This window comes from Mesoplodon densirostris, chromosome 1 (genome assembly GCF_025265405.1).
Source record: "Mesoplodon densirostris isolate mMesDen1 chromosome 1, mMesDen1 primary haplotype, whole genome shotgun sequence".
Classification (NCBI taxonomy): domain Eukaryota; kingdom Metazoa; phylum Chordata; class Mammalia; order Artiodactyla; family Ziphiidae; genus Mesoplodon; species Mesoplodon densirostris.
The window spans coordinates 9,730,932-9,751,536 of NC_082661.1; the positions used below are offsets into that span (position 1 = coordinate 9,730,932).

The 20,605-nt window shown below is 38.7% G+C and overlaps 1 protein-coding gene across 4 annotated transcripts in view; it reads right to left on the reverse strand.

Moving 5' to 3' along the window:
• PLEKHA1 (pleckstrin homology domain containing A1) overlaps positions 1-20,605 on the reverse strand; it is a 60,857-nt gene that overhangs the window by 13,539 nt on the left and 26,713 nt on the right. For 3 of the 4 annotated variants that reach the window (XM_060098636.1, XM_060098619.1, XM_060098628.1), the window contains exons 3-7: positions 20,267-20,323; positions 17,989-18,034; positions 11,921-12,018; positions 5,961-6,086; positions 624-767 (exon numbers count right to left, since the gene is read on the reverse strand). In XM_060098636.1, the coding sequence (XP_059954619.1) occupies positions 624-767; positions 5,961-6,086; positions 11,921-12,018; positions 17,989-18,034; positions 20,267-20,323 (471 nt within the window). The remainder of the gene's footprint in view (positions 1-623; positions 768-5,960; positions 6,087-11,920; positions 12,019-17,988; positions 18,035-20,266; positions 20,324-20,605) is intronic. The other variant, XM_060098646.1, reaches the window with a different exon arrangement.

The following is a 20,605-nucleotide window of genomic DNA, read 5'->3' on the forward strand; positions in this document are numbered from 1 at the left end:
CCATTATGGATCTGGTTGTGTGAGAATATCTGGGCCAAGACGTAATAGCTCTTACTAAGGACCAGGTGCTATGCTAAGTGCTTTCTGTTTATATCTTTCAAAAAAGACCTCTGGATGGTAGGCTTTACAATATAATTTTCCATAAAAAGAAACTGAGAGCCCGAGAGGTTAAGTAAGTAGCCCAAGGTCTCAGTGTTTTCAGCTGGGGTCGGCCCAACCCCATATCAGGTAAGTGATCCTTCCACACCCTGCTCCCCTGGTCTCCCCTTTCCTGCCAATCTCCCTACTAGAGCTCCCTTTCCCTGACCTATTCCCAAGGGGGTAAAAAAATCAACAGAAAAACTTTCTGGAATAAATTTAAGCTGTTAGGAAGCTCATTTAAAATGGAAGGTTAGTGGTAATAAGCATTAACTTATCCAGCCACCCACAGACCAAGAAAATAATAGCACTGAGTTTTGAACACAGAATAACCCCTGTTCTATCCGATGACTCCTGGTCAGTAAGCTGGTCTTTCACTTTGGTTCTTTCACAAAACAAAGCAAACCCTAACCCTAACCCATGCTGAGAGTTTGCTAATATACACTCATTTTTCATTACTTCACATATTTTGTTAAACTACTCACCACTGCTCCTTGTTTTACACAATATCCAGCTTTGATAACTGCACTATCTGAAGATGGTTTAGGAGTAAAGTAAGGAAGATGGCTTTGTGACCGCTTCAAATTATTTCTGTCAATACTTTCACCACATTCATTTACTTCTTCTTTCTAAAATGAAGCAAAATAAAGATATTCCTTTTTTTGCTTGTTTACCTTCAAAGCATACTCGTAGTTCACGGTGTCATTCTAGTAGAAAAATCTTAAAATCTATTTTAGTTTAGTTAGAAACAGGGATCTTGGAGTAAAGAGTTTTCTAATTAATTTGAGATACTTAATCATAACTTTCAATACCACTGATTAAACCACAGATTTCTATTTCTCTTTTTCTGCAAAAGTCCTACCACCAGTGTTTTTTGGTTTTTGTTTTGCTGGGGGGGGGGCTGCTGGATGGTGGGGGTATAACTTTTAATTTTGAAATAATTATAAAGATTCACAGGAAGTTGTAAAAAAACAATGTACAGGAGGTCCTATGTACCCCTTCAACTGGGTTCCCCCAACAGGGAAACTGTATAACTATATAGCACATTATCAAAACTGACATCGAAACATTTCGCAGACCTTATTCATATCTCACCCATTTTACATGCATTCATTGTCTCTGCATATATCATTCTATGCAATTTTATTGCCAGATCTGTGTAACCACCACCAGTGCCAATGTACAGAGCGTTCACGATAGGCTCCCTTGGGCTACCCCTTTAGAGCTTCTATCCCCAGTTCCTTGGCAGCCGCTAATTTGTTCTCCATCTTTATTATTTTGACATTTAGAGAATTTAATATAAATGGAATCATACAGTAGGAGAGCTTTTGAGATGGTCTTTTTTCATTCTGCTTTCACTTTGGAGATTCATCCAGGTTGGTCCTTGTACCAACCGTCTGACCCTTCTCATTGAGAGTAGTATTCATGGTTTGGACATACCACTGGCTAATTCACCCACTGAAATGGCACTTGGGTTGTTACCACATTTGAGCTACTAGGAATAAAGCTGCTGTGAACATTCATGCTGTTTCTGTGTGAACATTCATGCTGTTTCCGTGTGAACATAAGTCTTCATTTCTTTAGGATAAATGCCTAGGAGTGCAAATCCTAGGTTAATACACTGATTGCAAGTTTACTTTTTTTTTTTTTTTTTTTTTGCGGTATGCGGGCCTCTCACTGTTGTGGCCTCCCCCGTTGCGGAGCACAGGCTCCGGACGCGCAGGCTCCGGACGCGCAGGCTCAGCGGCCATGGCTCACGGGCCCAGCCGCTCCGCGGCATATGGGATCCTCCCAGACCGGGGCACGAACCCGTATCCCCTGCATCGGCAGGCGGACTCTCAACCACTGCGCCACCAGGGAGGCCCCGCAAGTTTACTTTTATAAAAAACTGCTAAACTCTTTTCAGAGTGGCTGTACAATTTTACATTCCCACCAGTTATGTATGAGTGATTCAGTTTCTCCTCATCTTTGTCAGCATTTGTGTTATCATTAATTTTTAGTTGAGTTATTCTGATAGGTATATGATGATATCTCATTGTGGTCTTAATTTGCATTTCCTTACTGGCTAACGATGGTGAATATCCTTCCTAGCACTTATTTGCCACCTGTGTATCTTTTATCTTTTGATGAAATCTCTGTTCATGAATTTTGCCCATTTTCTAACTGGACTGTTTGGTATTTTTACTATTGAGTTTTGATAGTTCTTTATACATTCTAGATACAAGTGCTTTGTTGTATATGCGGTTTTACAAATATTTTCTCCCAGCATGGTGTTTTTCTGTTCATCCTCAACAGACAAAACATTTTTAATTTTGATAAGGTTCAATTTACCAATTTTTTCCCTTTATATAGATTGTGCTTTTGATGTCAAGTCTAAAAACTCTTCACCTAGTCCTAAATCCTCAAGATTTTCTCCTTTGCTATTTTCTAAAAGTTTCGCAGTTTTAATTTTTGTTTTTAACAGTTCAGTCCAGTGCTTTTAAAAAACTAACTATACTCAGGTTTTCATGTTCCCCAAAACATTAGCTTCCTGTTTATTTATAACGTACAACACAGGTGATAATCTATTCTACACATCAACCAAAGGCGTGTATTTTCAAGAAGTCCTAAATCTCGAGAGAAAAACTAAGTACTCAAATCATATCTTAGGGAATTTTCAATCTGCTCTACACTTAGACAGGTCAATAGCACTAATTATGTACTTAACTTTGTAATCCTAGCACTTAACCTGCTAAACCAATAGTTACTGAATAAATTAATCATGCAAATGAGATGTCATTTTGTTACTGTTATCTGAATGCTTTTATAATGAGTAAATACTACTTTAAATAAACTATATCGTAAAATGATAAAGCAATACAATTCTTTGGGATCTTTTTAATATTGCACCTGCCATACGCTCTTAGAACCTACTGAATAATCGATACCAAAATTAAAACACAAATCTTAATTCTATACAAAATTAAGACAGCCACAGATACAAACAACTACAATATCTTAGTACAACTAAAGACAAATTGTCTTAGCTCTCTATCAACACAAGACATAATACAGGTGAAAGCAGCTTAGTCTAGCTCTATCTCAACCAGAAGTCTTACAGGGTAAAATCATTACTTTTTTAAAAAAGTAAATACACACACACACACACACACACACACACACAAATTCCTAGTTTATTTTTTATCCAACTTTGGTGAAAAATGTAACCTCCCATTAGGGCAGGGAATTTCTGCTCATTAATACATATATCCTCTGTCTAGCATAAAGAAAGCACTGAATAATTAATTAACTAATAAGTCTTTTAAGTACAAAAAGGCACACAGGTAATGAAAATGCCTAACATTGGCAATATCAATTAATTACCTTAAAATTCTTAGTTTCTCAACTGCTAGTAATTTAATTTGCATTACAAACTTATTCACTTAATAGCAACCCAAGAAATTTAAGTGCATACAAGTTTTAATTTCATCAAAAACTTTAAAATAAATTTATATTTTCCATAATACCCAAGAGTAAGAATTAACTCAGCATACCAGTACTTTGGGGATAGAATTGACTCAAAATTCCAGTCCTCTGTTTAGTTCATCTAGGCCAGGTTGTAGAAAAACAGGTTTAAAAAATTATACATATTTACAAACACTTTGACTTGGCAATTTTCTCTCCAGGAGTTTATCCTTTAAAACATATTATCTATGGCTCTAAAGTTTATGCTAAAAGCATGTTCATCAAAGCATTTACGAGATAATGGAAAATATCTTGTTGCCCCCACCTGCCCCAACCTTCCTGGCACAGAGCTCCTAAAACCCTTGTAATTTCCTAAGTGATAAGAGCACTGGAAGCAACTTTTGTACTAATATTTGGTCTTTGACCCTGCTTCCTGACAAAGAGTTCATAAATCCCTTAGAATTTCCTGGGTGACAGCATGTCTTTTGTTCTAATAAGGTGACTCTTGGTGGATTCCTGAATGGGGGATAGTCACCAGAAAGACCAAGTCATGATTAAAGGCTTGGAATTTTCAGCCCCATTCCCTACTCTCTAGAGAGGGGAGAGGGGCTGGAAACAGAGTGGATGATCAATCATGCCTACGTGATGACGCCTCCATAAAAATCCCTACAATATGGAATTCAGAAAGCTTCTGCATTAGTGAATTAATGGAGGTACTAGGAGAGTGGTGCACCCAAAGAAGGCATGGAAGCTCCACACACACCCCTTCCCACATACCTTGCCCTACACACCTCTTCTATCTGGATGTTCATCTGTATCCTTTATCATATCCTTTTACAATAAACAGGTATACAGTAATTAAACTGTTTTCCTAAGTTCTGTGAGCTGCTTTAGCAAACTAATTGAACCCAATAAGCGGGCCACAGGAACCTCGAATTTATAGCCCATCAAGTCAGAAGCACAGGTAATAATGTGGACTTACGACTGACATCTGAAGGGGGTGGAGGGGCAGTCTTGTGGGACTGAGCCCTTCACCTGTGGGATCCAGATAGGCAGTGTCAGAATTGAGTTAAATTGTCGGACACCCAGCTGGTGTCACAGCATTGCTTGTGTAGGGGAAAAACCCCACTCATCTCGTGTCAGAAGTGTTGGGGTGGGCCTCCCTGGTGGCGCAGTGGTTGAGAGTCCGCCTGCCGATGCAGGGGATACGGGTTCGTGCCCCAGTCCGGGAGGATCCCATATGCCGCAGAGCGGCTGGGCCCGTGAGCCATGACCGCTGAGCCTGCGCGTCCGGAGCCTGTGCTCCGCAACGGGAGAGGCCACAACAGTGAGAGGCCCGCATACCGCAAAAAAAAAAAAAAAAAAAAAAAAAAGAAGTGTTGGGAGTGTAGCAGTGTGAGAGTACAGGAGAAACACAGGAGGAAGAGTGGGTTTTTCCTACTTATGTTAGGAGAGGCACTGACCAAACCCGCCCACCCTGGCCAGGCACGACAGTAACCACTTGCATGAGTTCTCTTACAACAGGAGGGCCTGGTATGGAACACAGAACTAACAAGCTACCACCAACTGGAAGAATTCGGGAAATGTCAAAAGGAGAGAGGAGACGCCAGTCCATATACCCTACCAACCTCCCAGAATCCTTCTCACTGGAATTCATCTTGGCTGAGCAATGCGCGCGCCACCAGGAAGAACCCTGAGTCAGAGTGATTGGCCAGAGACCACCCCGAAACTAACCCCAGCACCACAAACCCCGAGACTGGGAGCCACGTGGCAGAGCAGTCTTCCTGGGCTCCCTCACCCCGCCGCTCTCCGCCCGGGCGCCCGTTCCCAATAAAGTCTCTTGCTTTGTCAGCAGGTGGGTCTCCTCAGACAATTCATTTCCGGGCAGACAAGAGCCTGCTCTTGGGCCCTGGAAGGGGTCCCCCTTCCTGCAACACTTACATTGTTTGTAAAAGAAAAAAGGAAAGAGAAAGGAAAAAGAACTCTGTCCAACAACAGAGGGTTTGTAATTTATAGTAAATTCATGGCAAAACTACTACACAGTCATGAAAAATGACATGAAATAATTTTTGATGACTTGGAAAATGTTTGAGATGTAAGTGAAAAAAAGCTGTTTACAAAGTATCCCCATTTCTAGGGGCAAAAGTACACAGAAGAAAGGCTCAGAAGAAAACATGAAAAGTGTTAAATGTTGTTTATCTATGCTTTCCAGATATTTTACAATAAAAACATACTTCTGAAATAAGAAATAAATATAAAATTTATGTATTAATTATTGCATTAATTCAGTAAAGATGTACCGTTTGACTTTTGATAGCAATACAAAAATCAATATGCAGTAGTTAAACCATCACACGATAGAAGAATTAATTTATTACCTGAGTTGGGGTAATGATGGGCACACCACCAACAATGTCAGTTCTGTAAGACACTTGCTTCTTCCCACATTCACCTTGGCGACTTGGGTTATCAGAATGAGGTTGTGAGTCTGACTGCTTTGGTACCTAAACAATAAGTCAATGAATCGTTTTGCAACAAGCATTATATATGAGACCCTCTTTATCACAGAATTTCCAACTGATCATCAATTTATATATAATTGGCATATATAAAAATTATTTTTAGTATATGTATATACCCCTTTACGTTCTTATACTAATTTTTCTCTTACAATATTACTTTATGACACAGCCATCATTTACTGAGTGCTTACTTGGGCAGGTACTATTTCATATATTTTCCCATTTAACCCTCCTGTCAACCCTATGCATAGGGGGAGCATCGCCACCGTAGCAGTAAGAAAACAGGCTCAGGGGCATTAGGGAACATAAGTTTTTTTTTTTAATTAATTAATTTGGTTGCACTGGGTCTTGGTTGCAGCAGTTGGGCTCCTTAGTTGCAGCTTGCCGGCTCCTTAGCTGCAGGACGTGGGCTCCTTAGTTGCAGCCCACAGGCTCCTTAGCTGTGGCGTGCAAATTCTTATTTGCGGCATGCACGTGGGATCTAGTTCCCTGACCAGGGATCGAACCCAGGCCCCCTGTATTGGGAGCACAGAGTGTCATCCACTGTGTCACCAGGGAAGTCCCAGGAACATAAGTTTAGATCCTGGCTGTTCCACTTTCTAGCTAAGTTTGTGTAACTCTCTTCCACACTTAACCACTATACTACATCCCTAGTTTATCAGAGCACTTGACATTGTATTACGTCTTTGTGCTGTTACCTTTCTTTTTCCTCCATTCCTGCCCAAGATTTTGCAACATCCCAAGGACAGGGGATCCTGTCCCTTTAGATGCTTCCCCTAATGACTCTCTCCCCAGGCCTTAGGCCAACCCTCCACCGTCTCTCCATATTTAAACTACAATACCAGCCCTGGGCAGAAACAAAAGAAAGGGGGCTTCCCTCGTGGCGCAGGGTTAAGAATCCGCCTGCCAATGCAGGGGACATGGGTTCGAGCCCTTGTCTGGGAAGATCCCACGTGCCGCAGAGTGACTAAGCCTGTGCGCCAGAACTACTGAGCCTGCGCGCCTAGAGCCCATGCTCTGCAACAAGAGAAGCCAGCACAGTGAGAAGCCTGCGCACCGCAACTAAGAGTAGCCCCCACTCACTGCAACTAGAGAAAGCCCATGCGCAGCAATGAAGACACAACGCAACCAAAAATAAAAAACAAATAAAATTTAAAAATAAAAAAAACTCTTTTTAAGTTAAAAAGAAATGAAAGAAGGAAACAAGAAAGGCAGAGAAGAGAAATGAATTCTGGAGGGGAAAGCCTGAATTCTTCTAAGAATTTTTTTCTAAGAGGTTGCACATTTTGGAGTGCTTTTTAAAGGCAATATGATAATGGACAGAATTTTACTTGACGAGATTTGCAAAAATACTTAAGAATGAAAGGGCTATAAAGTTCACTGCACCCAGAAACAATTTGCTAAGGAAATCCCAGTGTTTTCTAATGAACAGCATCATGTATTTCAATTATTTTGACAATGTGGCCAAGTTATCCTTAAGAACAGAAAATAGCATTAAAAGAATTTGAAACCAGAGACAGAATTATCTATTCAACTTATGTATTAGCTGAAATGTGCTGTTAAAAGGTGACCCATATAAAAGTGGCTATTCCCTCTCAAGAAGTTGAGGATTTAATCATACATGAGAATATCCCAAAAAATACCTTTAACATCACCCTAAAAATATACTAAAATTTACATTGGTTTTTCCATTTTTCTTCTAGAAATGACAGTATATTAAAAATCCTTGCCTATGCTGTTAAACCTACTGCTTCTCATTTGTCCTTATAATAAAATAAAATGCTAAGTATAGCGTAATTCCAATGTTACAGTTCAACAATTAACTTAGAATTGCATTTTATAATAAAAAGTATCTAAATTGTAAATGTTTTATTCCCTAAGAACAAGAAAAATATGAGCAAAATACCCACGAATATAGTAACTCCCTTAAAAATTCTGAATGAATAGTCTCAATACAGTCATTAAAATAAACATATTTTCAGGACCAAAAAAGCCAGTCAGGCAACTGTTTAATGAGAATCAGAAAAGTGACCTCCCTAGACAGATGGCAAATGTCAAAGAGATTGAACATGCTTGGTTTCATTGCCTATTGTCTTTTTTCCCTCTCCCTTGCTTCCCTATCCTTTATTGTTCTGACTGTTGTTTTGTGAGAGATTTGAATGTATTTTTGGCAAGCATTTGCACATGATCCTAACAGTAGGAAATTCTAATAGTAGAAAAAGAAAAGGTAAAGATGACTAGAGAACAGATGAACAAAATGGAGAATAATGGCAGGGCTTAAAGACTGAAACCTAAAACATTCAAGACCAAACTCTTGGGTGTTAGGATCTTTCTGAGGGCTCTACCCACGACCTGCAGGCTGAAAACCACAAGTATAAGGCCTTATACTTTGGGGCACATACTTCTGTTAGGACTAAAGTCCTGTATTCAGCTTATTCTGTCTACTCCCAGTTGTCAATTAAAAAAAAAAAAGTGTAGAATTTTGGCCATAATTTTAAAACATTAATTTTTAGATTAAAATCTAATATTGAGGGCTTCCCTGGTGGTGCAGTGGTTAAGAATCCACCTGCCAATGCAGGGGTCACGGGTTCGAGCCCTGGTCCAGGAAGATCCCAAGTGCCCCGGAGCAATTAAGCCCGTGTGCCACAGATACTGAGCCTGCGCTCTAGAGCCATGAGCTACAACTACTGAGCCCGCGAGCCACAACTACTGAAGCCTGCGTGCCTAGAGCCCGTGCTCTGCAACAAGAGAAGCCACCGCAATGAGGAGCCTGCACACCGCAACGAAGAGTAGCCCCCACTCGCCACAATTAGAGAAAGCCCGCGCGCAGCAGCAAAGACCCAACACAGCCAAAAATAAATAAATAAAATAAATAAATTTCTAAAAAAAAAAAAAGATTTGATTTTCCAAACTCTAGTCATCAATACTTCCTTCAGGGTTGGTTCCTCTACTGTTGCTCTTTCTCTCTATTTTTTAAATAGGGGGAATATTTTTTAATGGTAGCCACCAACACACACTCAAAAGACTTCATGAAAGTAAGGAAAGCCATAAACTATGGTGTTGGATGATGGTCCATTAAGACGGCAAGGTACTATAATTAGTAAGTAGATAAATAATCACCATTCCCTTACCCACTGCCCTCTAATCACCTCTATTCTGAAACCACATAGCTCCAAAATCTAATTTTGGATTTCCAAGACTTTTAAGTTTATATATTACATTGTACTCAGCAGATTACTAAATTACATAGGTTCACCAAAATGTCATTTGGAGTGACTCCATAGAAAGGTAAACTGCACATATATTAAAATGTAAACTTGAAATATCCAAAGAAATCTACATGTAAATCACCAGCAATTTCCATAGTAAAGTATGACAAATTAAAGATTCTGCACTGAAATGTGGAAAATGCAATTAAAACTGGCAAGATTTTTTAAAGAATAAAGTTAAAAATGTATCTTATTAAAGCATGGGAAATTCTTTCATTGCTATTCTATGAGTTAATGTGTATCTATATAAACCTGATTTTTAGTAAGTGCTATCAATTCTATACTCACTTTAATATAGTTATAATCACTTTGTTGACTGGCTACGAATTTCTATATCTTAAATTTATATTTTCTAAATGTGAATTATAAAAACACAAACATCAACAGATTTATCTTAAAAACTATAAAAATTTCAACATGTAACAGCTGCAAGATCACAAAAGCTATTTAAAAGTCCACATACTTTGAAACATTACCCAATTCCTAATCAGTTTCTCTTGCATTTGAATAAGCTTAAAGTGTCACTTGTATAAGACGGTTTCATACCATTAATAAATTAGATATAGCAATTCAAGAATCTCCCAAATGGTAAAAAGCCTGAGACCATTCACTACTTTTTCTCTTAAAGCTCTAAGAAATCAGTGCTGCTTATCATTGCAAATGTAAAAAAATAGATTAATTCAGTAAAGTTACTACATAGTGTCATTCTAAAGAAATTTTCCAAATAGGGAATATTTATTTATTAAGAGTCAAAAACAATCAGTTTTAAGAAAATGTACTTCTGAATCAGTTTAAAAAATTGCTTTCCTGAAACTGCACAAACCTAAAGTAACTGCTGCTCCACGTACAGATCAGATGCAGTGCATGGCTGTTTTCTGTCATGTGGTAGCAAGCTGTTCTGGTGCAAGATAAAAAATCGACTTAACTCTGAGAACAGCTTTAACTATATTAACTCTTTATTGTGTTGTGATATAAATACGGAATCACTTATTTAAATGGAAATGAACATATGCTGTCAGGGCACATGTTTTTAAAGAGTAAGTCGTTTAGGGTCAGTAAATAACCTCATTTTAGTAAAAATACACTTCAATTTACACAAATCTCACACAGGACCTCCTTGCCCACACTTCCCATGAGGGCCTGCTGAGTGTGTTTTCTCCACTAGTGTGTAAAGAGGAGAAAGGGAAGGCGAGGCTTCATCAGGGAACAGCTCCTGCCTACTTGCTCATCAGCAGCAGTAAACTCTCCCCGAAGTTTGTTTTCTGCTTTAGGGTCAAAGAGTAAGGAAGGAGGCTCTTTTTTTCAGGCAGCAGTGAGGTGCTGCACTTCAGGGTTAGGTTCCAGAGTCAAGCAGATGGGGTGGCTCATGGCTCCACAACTTAGCAGCCACTGAACCCATAAAAGTTATTCAATCCTTCTAAGTCTCACTTTTCCAGATACTTTATGTAGAACCTTCAGTGCAAGGCCCGGCACACTATAAATAATCAAAACATATAGATTTCATCAGAAAACCAAGAAGAGAAGCCCAGGTTGGAAGCAGGAAGCTACAGCACAGGAGGAAAGTGCCCAGAAACTGGAGGGAAAAAAGCGATGCCTGAGACAAAGCCCTCAAGGACCACGCAGGCAGGACCCTCTGGTTGCCACAGCTCTTCAGATCAGCCCCTATCCCCATATGTCATTTCTAAGCCCTTTGGCTGCCTTGTCCCGCTCCTATCTTCAACTCCCACCTACCTAACGCCAGTCCCAGTCACGGCTTAGAGGAGAGACGGAATGCCACTCCTATTCCCTGGGTAGGTGGCAGGAAGTCTCTTAAACTTCCCTGGGGGCAAAAACATATCCTCAAGGTAAAACTCTACATGCATTTTTCCCTAGAAACACTACTGTAAACAGTGGTTAAAATCTACAGTAAGGGACTCCCCTGGTGGGAGTCCAGTGGTAAAGAATCTGCCTTCCAATGCAGGGGACACAGGTTCAATCCCTGGTCAGGGAACTAAGGCCCTACGTGACACGGGTTAACTAAGTCCAAGCGCCACAACTACTGAACTTGCACGCCTCAACCAGAGAGCCTGCATGCCGCAAACTACAGAGCCCACGTGCTCTGGAACCCTCACGCCACAACTAGAGAGAAAAAACCCTCACGCCACAACTGGAGAGAAGCCCGTGCGCTGCAAGGAAAGATCCCGCATGCCTAAACGAAGATCTGGCATGCTGCAACTAAGACCCGACGCAGCCAAAAATAAATTTTTTAAAAAAGTTAAAAAAATAATAATAAAAGTATCATAAATAATTTTTTTTAAATCTACAGTAATATAGACCCTTATTAGGTACACAGTGGGTTAAAAAGGCATCTATGGGCTGATTTTAAGGGCCAATAGTTACCATGTACAAGAAAATTCACTCACATTATAACCTGTCTTTTAAACAAACTTTGAGTAACTCTGGGACAAACTGTTGGTAAGCTGAAGACACTCAGTAGGTATCTTTACAAACTGTAAAGATCACATCCACACATTAAAATTTTTTCACACAAAAAGTACAAATACTTACTGTAATTTTTATAGCTTTGTTCAACACATTTACCCATTCTACTAGGTCCTGCTGATCATTGGCTTGTAGGAAATATTTCCTCATCCCTGCATTCATAACTGTTGAGAGACAAAACAAACTACAACACATGAAATTTTGCACTTGTTACCTCTAAATTTACGTCTGCAGCAGCTGAAAAACCTTGCAAGCTTCAGTATTGTGACTCTCTCGAATTTGACAAAATGTTAGACCATATATGATACTGCTTTTATCACTCAATAACATAGGTAAAACTCTCATTTTTCATGGCCACGTTTTTCAGTAAATGTAAAAATACCACAGTTTATTTAGTCAATCCTCTACCGATGGACGTTTAGGTTATTTCTGATTTTTGAAACTATATAAAATATCCCAATGAAACATATACATATACTTCTCCATACTTGGGATAGAATTAGCATAGGATAAATTTCTTAACATAGGCTTATTGGGTCAAAGAAAATTCACATTTAACATTTTTATAGATATTAGTAAATTGTCTTCTCCAAAGGCTGAATCCATGTACATTCCTACCAATAGTGTATCCAAAGGCCTATCTTGTCTAATAGTCCTCACCAGTACCTCTTGTTTTCAGCCCCAAGGCTCTGTGACATTATTTCCCAGACTTCCTTGCCAGCACGGGCCACGTTCTGCTGACGGGAGCTCCTGGCGGGAGCCTGGAAGGTGGAAGGGAGGTGGCGGAGGGGACTCCCATGCAGAGTCCTGCTCTTGCTGGTCTCCCTCCAGCAGCAGCCAACACACAGCAGCCACTGCTCCAGGCTCTGCTGCTCCCTCCCTCCATCAGCCCTGCAGTCCCCTCAGAAAGTCCTAGGTTCTGGTAAGACCATCTCTTCCCTTTCCTCTCTCCAGCCCTGCGGATGGTAGCTGCTTCATGCAGGTTCTAATCTGTGGGTTACTTCAGCATTCCCTTTGTGCTCCTTCAGCCTTTCAACATCTGGTTATCCAATTCCCTGTAACAAATGCCCTGGGTTTGAAATGCCAAGTGTGGTGTGTTTTCCTGACTCTCTGTCAACCTAACTGGTGAAAAATTATACCTTGTTTAAATATGAATTTCTTTGATTATTGAGACAAATTAGTTTCATATGTTTATTGGCCACCTGCATCTGTTTTGTGAGCTGTTTATTTTCTCTACCCATATTTCCCCCGAGTTGTTGATTTATTTTTTACTGATTTATAAGAACTTCTGTATTAATCCTTTCTGTTTTATCTCAAGTACTTTTCCCAGTCTATCATTTGTCTTTTCACTTAGTTCATGGTATCGCTGACCAATCAGAACCAGTCTATCAATCTTCTTCTTTTCCTTTTCCTTTAATGATTCTAGCTTTCACATCATATTAAGAAAGTCTCTCCAACTCAAGATTATAAAAATAAACAGCTTTATTTTTCCAGCACTTATGCATTTTCTTTATGTTTATAATCTTAATACATTTGGAACTTTTTATGCAATTTAATTTACATATACCCCTTTAGTGACTACCGACTTTTATAAAGCAAAGCACACCTGCACATAGTTGTTGACAAACTACTAGTCAATGTTCAAATTAAAGCTTATTAATTACACATCACACAATTTATTTTTAAAAACAAACATTATCCTAGGAGCTAAGGCATCTAAATAGCTACAATGCTGCAGTTTTTTTTTGTAAACATACAAATAACTTCCAAAAGTCTCCATCAAAATTTTAAATGGTATACTAACACTCAGTTGAACATGACTAAGGGAAGGGGGTAATGAAAACCCTCAAGGGAAAAAAGCTTATTTCTCAAATACATAAGATTATGAAATTGAGACTGAGACCAAGACACTAAACAAGAGCTTCCTTGTATTGATATGAGAGTCTTATCTTGTGAAGTGCTATAAAACAATTAGATTGGACCTAAAGAAATTTAACACACTATAAATCTGTTCTTTTATACCTTACTAGAGATTGGAGAAATTATAAATGCCATAAATATAAATTAAGATAAATTAGTAACTCACTAGGCTATTATATATGTCAATATATAGCTTCTGTTTTTAATTTCTAACAATCAGTAAAGCATCCTTTCATAATCTTTTTCCAGCTCAGGCTAAAGCTGAGCTCTCCTCATAACAGCTATTTTCCCCCTCAATGTTGTTTTGGGCAGCTACCTAGAACATCTCAAGAGTTTATAAATCTAAGCTCTTGGTAATACACTACACCTGCTATAAAGTGCTTAATACACATATTTTTGAATAAATAACATTTATATAAGGATCTCTTTGAAGGGAAAGCAGAGAGGCAAATACACCTCTAAAAAGACTCTCAGCACACTTTGCAGTCTGAATAAAAAATCATGTGCTTTAAGCATTATTTCATGGCAGGAAGAGGCACAGCGATACGATAGGGGGAAAATCAGAGCCTGGAGTTGGCAGACCTGACTAGCTCATGCACTTACTAGCAATACCATCTTGTAAAATGTATTTAATCTTTGACTCTTGTTTTCCTCATCTATGAAGTGGAATGCCACCCATCCCTGCCTTGGGGGGTGGAGGTGATCTGTGTAAAGAAACCAGCACAGTGCCTGGGATAGAACAGATATTCTTGTTCACCATCTTCATCACCTTCATCATCAGCATCATCACCATCATCATCATTTGGAGGTTTCCAAGTAAAGAAGTATTGTGGAAAATGTAAAGCAAATTACTAAAAACTGATATTAGCAATGCTGGGGGAACAGCGGACAGGGAAAGGAAGGAAAAAACTTTTAATAATAATAATAATAATAATAAACTGTATGAAACCTGTACGTTTCCATGCTTTTAAAGCAAGGGTTTCATTGTGTGTAATGAATGCATAGCAGAGGCTTGTGTGCTTACTATCTTTTCACTTAAGTACTCCCTTACTTCATTTCAAGTCTTTACCATCAAAGTGAATGTACCAAATGGATAAAACCTGAAGCATAAACATTAACTTGACTCCAAACAAAAATCATTTCACAACCTAGGATCAACTGGTTACGGTTCAAATATGGTCATGGATCAAACGGTTATGAGACATTTCATTATATTTCTTTGCCAATTTTCTCCCGTTTTCTCTGTCTCTACTCGTTCTCTATCCTTTCCTTCTCTATTAGTCAGATGTTGGCTTTCTTAACGGAAACTCTAATTTAATTTTCTTATTTCTCTCCTACTATCTATCTTTGTTTTATTTTTAGCTTTCTTTGACTTCTTCGGAGTTTTGCATTGTCTCATGTTCTTTTTCCTATGTGACAGTTCTTTCTTCTCAAATGTCATGCAATCCTGGACTGGCCAAGACCAGGATTGTATTTTGGTACCATATTTAAAAACAAGGTAACAAAAAACGGACTGGAAGCTCTCTTGAATATATGTAGGGTTTCTGACTGGTGGGCTTTGCTGTACAGCAAGCTCCTCTGGTAGAAACGCCCAGCTGTCAGTACCTATGGCTCTCTTCTCTGGGGTGTTCAGATTCTTGCCCCACCTCCACCTGGCTGCATGGTGCTCTGAGCCTGGACACGGGAAAGAGTTGCATTCAGTGTGCAGACTTTTTCATTTAATCCTCCCATTTTCTGTTTCATGCCTCATCCCCCCCCTTCTCTGAGACTACTGTCCCCACGCACACAGCCTCATCGATTCTATTTCTGGAGATACTACACATGCCATTCCTTGCTGGGATTGGGGAAGGGTGGCTGCCTGCCAGAGCCAGATGGAGGTAGGGACTAGAGGTTGTTTCTACGTAGACATTCAAACAAAGTCCCTGTGTTGGGTCCCTCCTCCCTGTTGCCTCCCCAGACCAGAGCCAACACCTAGTCTATCCAGAGCTGGCGTTGGGGCAGCACATGGAAATAGCTACCTTCCACTGGTCTCTTCTACTCTGTCAAGTCATTTATTCTTCCTCCATCCACTTTCCATCTTTATACACTGTGGATTACAGAAATCTGCTAGTTTCAGCAAAGATGGTTTGGATGTTTCTTGTTCTCACTGTTTGCGGGCAACGTGAGAGGAAACAGGGAAGGAAAGTCTTTATGTTGCCATTTTGAATGGAAGCTGTAGTTCCATTTTAGAAGCCAGTGCCTCTCTCTGAAGACAAACATTTTATGAATCTTTTCTCCCTCTAACAGTAAAGGACCCAATAAACTGTTGGCAGACCAATATATAACTGTTAATCTCTGATTTCAACTAAAATCACTCATTCTAAATACCCCAATAACTGAATAGCAAATCTTTTACTGTATATTGCTAGACCTTCAGACTGTATGCTTGAGATTTTACATTAAAGACCTGTCAAGAGTATGCACATGATACACTCTAAAATATAGAGTTCTCTCTCACTTGACTTGTCCCCAGTAGCCTTCCATTCAACAAGGTTCTGAGGCATTTTCCTATTTAGCAACCAAAAATTATAAATTTGTAATAAATAAATGACTTTTTATTAGTTTCTCAGTGGCAATAAAAGCATTATAGAGGATTCTCTGAACAGCTATACTACATCTGGCTCATATCACATCTTCTTACTGGATATATACCATTGCCATCAGATGCTATCCCTAACATACTGCCTACAGAAGAAACCTGCTCTTTTCAAGCAAAAGAAAACAAAGAAATTTAACATCAATTCTACCCCAAGAAGTATCTTTTTTACTTTAATGTAAAATAGTCCCTATTGATGTCAGCTGGAAACTCCTAATTTTCATCCCTTTCATCACTGATGTCCACTAACATACTCTCTAACAGCATATCGATCCTCCCAGCTTCAAGTACATCCACTATTTTAACAGATTCTAAAGTTTTCCATTCTTGATCTTCAAGCTCCATCCAGTCCTCAATTACTGTCACCAGAATATTTCCATTTGGACGTTACCCCACCATTCAAACTCCTTACCGAACATTTCACCCTATCTAATCTGCTCTCCTGGATCCCTCATTTCTTTCCTTGAAGCAAACCTACTGGACACCTCTCTTCCCTTCAACTCCCACATATCCAGGCACCGAGCCCTTGTGCTTTTCCTTTTGGTGTTCTTCATCCCTCCTCTTTCCCCCTAATTCAGGCTCTGTGTTAGGAACAGCAGTTCAAAAGCCACTTAACTAATGTACTTGCATCAAGCTCTCCTATCCATACAAAAAAAAAACTTCCTTCACCTTATATCTACTTTCTAGATGCTAATTTCTCCTCTCTCGTTTTCCAGAAAATAAAACAAACAAAAAAAACCGCTTGTCAACACATTACACCCTGACTCCTCTCTTTTTACTTTTCAGTCTCTCACCATTCTCTCCAGCTTTACTGAGTGTTTAGTTCTCTGCACACACCTTGTTCTTCTGCCCTGCATGCCTCTGTCCAGTGGTCCTCCCATCTTTTCTCCCCAGTGAGAAAGGATGATCAGGTTAGTCTCATCCAGTGTGGCTCCCTTCACTCCCAAGATCCCCAAAAAGGATCTGAAGCTCTTCCTTGAATAGACTGTACATCGCTTTATCTACCGCCTGTGATAAATGCAATGATAACTCCCTGGTACTGTATCTGTCTGTGAGACAGCCAGCCTGTGAGATTCTTAAGGGCAGCAATTGCTTCTTATTACTCTCATAGCCCCATGGCAAGCACAGTGCATATACCAGACATTCATTAAATGTTCACTGAGCACCTCATCAAATACCCTCAACTACCCCTGCTCCCAAACTGTAAACTTCTCATTACCCATAAGCTGCAAACTAAATCCTTTCTATTATTTAAGTATTGAATATCAAATAATATCGGGTAGAGCGTTTAAAATTAATCTTGCTGGACGTGATCACTATAAATGTCTAGATAATGATTACACATGGGCTGAGTGGGAGGAGGCTGTGACTGGGATGGGACACAGGAAAGAGGCTTCAGGGGTTGGGGAGCAGTTTTATTTCTTCACCAGATGATAGTTTCAAGGGAATTTGCCTTAGAATAATTCATTACCCTATAGGATTGTGTTGTGTGGTTTTCTGTGACTGTTTTTTCTTACAATATGATGAAATTATATTAGTCTAACTTAAAATAACTAACGTATAAAATACGGCTACTCACCAAAACAGAACTCAGCCTTTGGCCTTAGCTTAGTTGCATCGCTAACCTAACAAGAAAGAGAGATGAATCACTCACTTCTTCATGTGCTACTATAAACAACCTTAAACACTATGTGAATTCCACATGTATGATTCCCCAGTAATCATACACATTTAGCACACAGATCTAAAATTAAACTTTAAGGCAACTGAAAAAGAATTGTTAATTAAACTTAGAATATGGGTCCCAACTTTAAGGTGTTTAAAACAAATGATACTTCCATGCTCTCTTTGAACAAAATTGTTTTTTCTTCAAAGGGAGTGCAAAGAAATTGAAAATGAACCATTAAGTTTTATGTCACACATACACATATTTTTAGTTTAATGTCATTTTCAAAATACCCTCAATGAATACTCCAGAGAAACTATGAATTCTTCCCAAATTGCATATTTCTAAATTAGCTGTGAACTGCATGAGGAAATGGCGGTGGGTAAGGGGGAGATTGTATATTTAATAAAGTCCAAAAATCCAGAAGGCATTAACCTGCAATGAGGAAATCAAAATGGCACTGGATTCCCACTTGTACATTAAAATACCCTAGGATAATGGGGCCCCCCTTTACTAAAAGCAGCACATGGTTCCGTTTAGAAGGTGAAGCAACTAGTTGCACCTGGTTGCTGCTAGCCCTTTAAATAAAGTAGCTCACATGGAAGCCCATTCATGACTGTTGCCATGCTGTTGCCCAGTGTTAGAACTTACAACTGTAGCATCTGTTCTGCACCTTCAGAAGGAATTCTAAGTCTGGGGTTCCTGACTGATCTCAACTACAAACTGAGCACTGAGTCACAATGAAATTTGTTCCAGGAATAAATTCTGGGGAAAAAGTGGCATGTCTAAAGTAGAGTACAAGCTGTACATTTCAAACTTCAGTAAGCTGTGGGACAGAGATGAAACCTAACAGAACTACACAGGGAAGGTTATATTTTAAAAAGGAAGCAATGGAGGAGAGGAATGCAGCTGGCCAGTCAGTCTGCCTGCTTTGCTGAGTTAATACCTTAATTTTTAAAAAGACCAGGCGACAAGCGATTGAAAAGATACAGGCACATGGGCAATTTCTACCTCAACTGCCTATTCCAATAAAACAGGCCTTTCCACATCACTTCATTAAGAGTCAAAGGTGTCTGGCAGCATATTTACATTGTAGTATACCTTTACTGTAGGCAATCAAGTAAAGGGGGAGGTGGGGGCCGGAATTATCTACAATTTATTCTACAATGGAATTCTACACTTGCTTCCTAATGATAGTCTCTATAGAATTTAAGCTGTAAGATACCCTGAAGTATTACTAAATGTCTTAAATTTACAGGAACACTTGAGATATACTTCAACAATATTTGTCTTTTGCAAATTTACATAATATGGCTTTAACATAAAATGGTTCCCTTTAAATATGTAATTTTTTTGGTCAGTGAGAATGAATGGCTCTATTATGATGCTGATAACATAGCTTTTTATTTATCAAAATATCTTTCTTTTAAATAGAGGCACACTGGTAAATTGTTCTTCTGTTGAACTTTGCTAACAAATCTCAGTGTATGCATAATAGTATGTATATGCATATTAATCATATTGAGTTGCTACTTCTCATATCTCATCTTAAGTCATCATCAAGCTTATTACTTTGTGTAAAACAAAACTAGTTCCTCAGCATCTATCTCAGTTCCCAAAACACTAAGAAAAGACAATAAGAGGGAAAAAACTACCTAATACCAAATCTAAATTTCTGAAAAGAAAAACAGTATTGCAAAAATTCTCGAAAAATCAACAAACAAGAAAACAAGTTAGTAGAGACAAAGTCAAATGAGGGGAAAAAACCCATCTTTTATCATGAAGATGGTTCATATTTTCCTCAAAGTAAAACATAAAGGAACAAACAAAGGTAATGAGATTAAAAATTACAGTTTAAATAAATAAATACAGACTTAAAAAATCTTCTCCAGATTTCCCAAAGACAGAACCTAATTGTTAACAGATGAATCTCCCCTTCTGACGTTCATATACCTGATCATAAAAGTTAATGTTAACTTTTCAATTTGCCACATCCTGTAATTTAACTCCATATTCTTCCTAATTTTATCAAAGAACTTCCTAAACATAGTAATCAGGTACTGTTTTCAATGTAATATGAACCAGAACATCATCTTAAATGACAAAGAGAGGAGATGGCTCCTTTTATTCACACTCTCATTCTAAGGGATTTTAATTCATGCATGAATGTAAGACAATACAGAGAGACTACCTTTGAAATGTAGGTAAGTTTAATGGCTCCAACACGTGATGATCCAGAAGGCAGGTTCTATAAACAGATTATCAATATATAATTATTATCCAACATCACAAATTTATTTCATATAAAATGTTCTACACACACTAAAAACGGTTAAGGAATCAGATTTTTTTAAATGTCACACTTTACAAATTAACTTTTCAGTTCAAGTATTTACTAAGTCTGAAATCAAGTGGACAACATGGGTAACAAAACTGAACTCTAGTCTGTTCCACCACAACGCATTTTGTAACTAAAAGGCTATTTTGTTAGCACTGTATCTAAACTTTTCTTTTTCATAAACAAGATCAG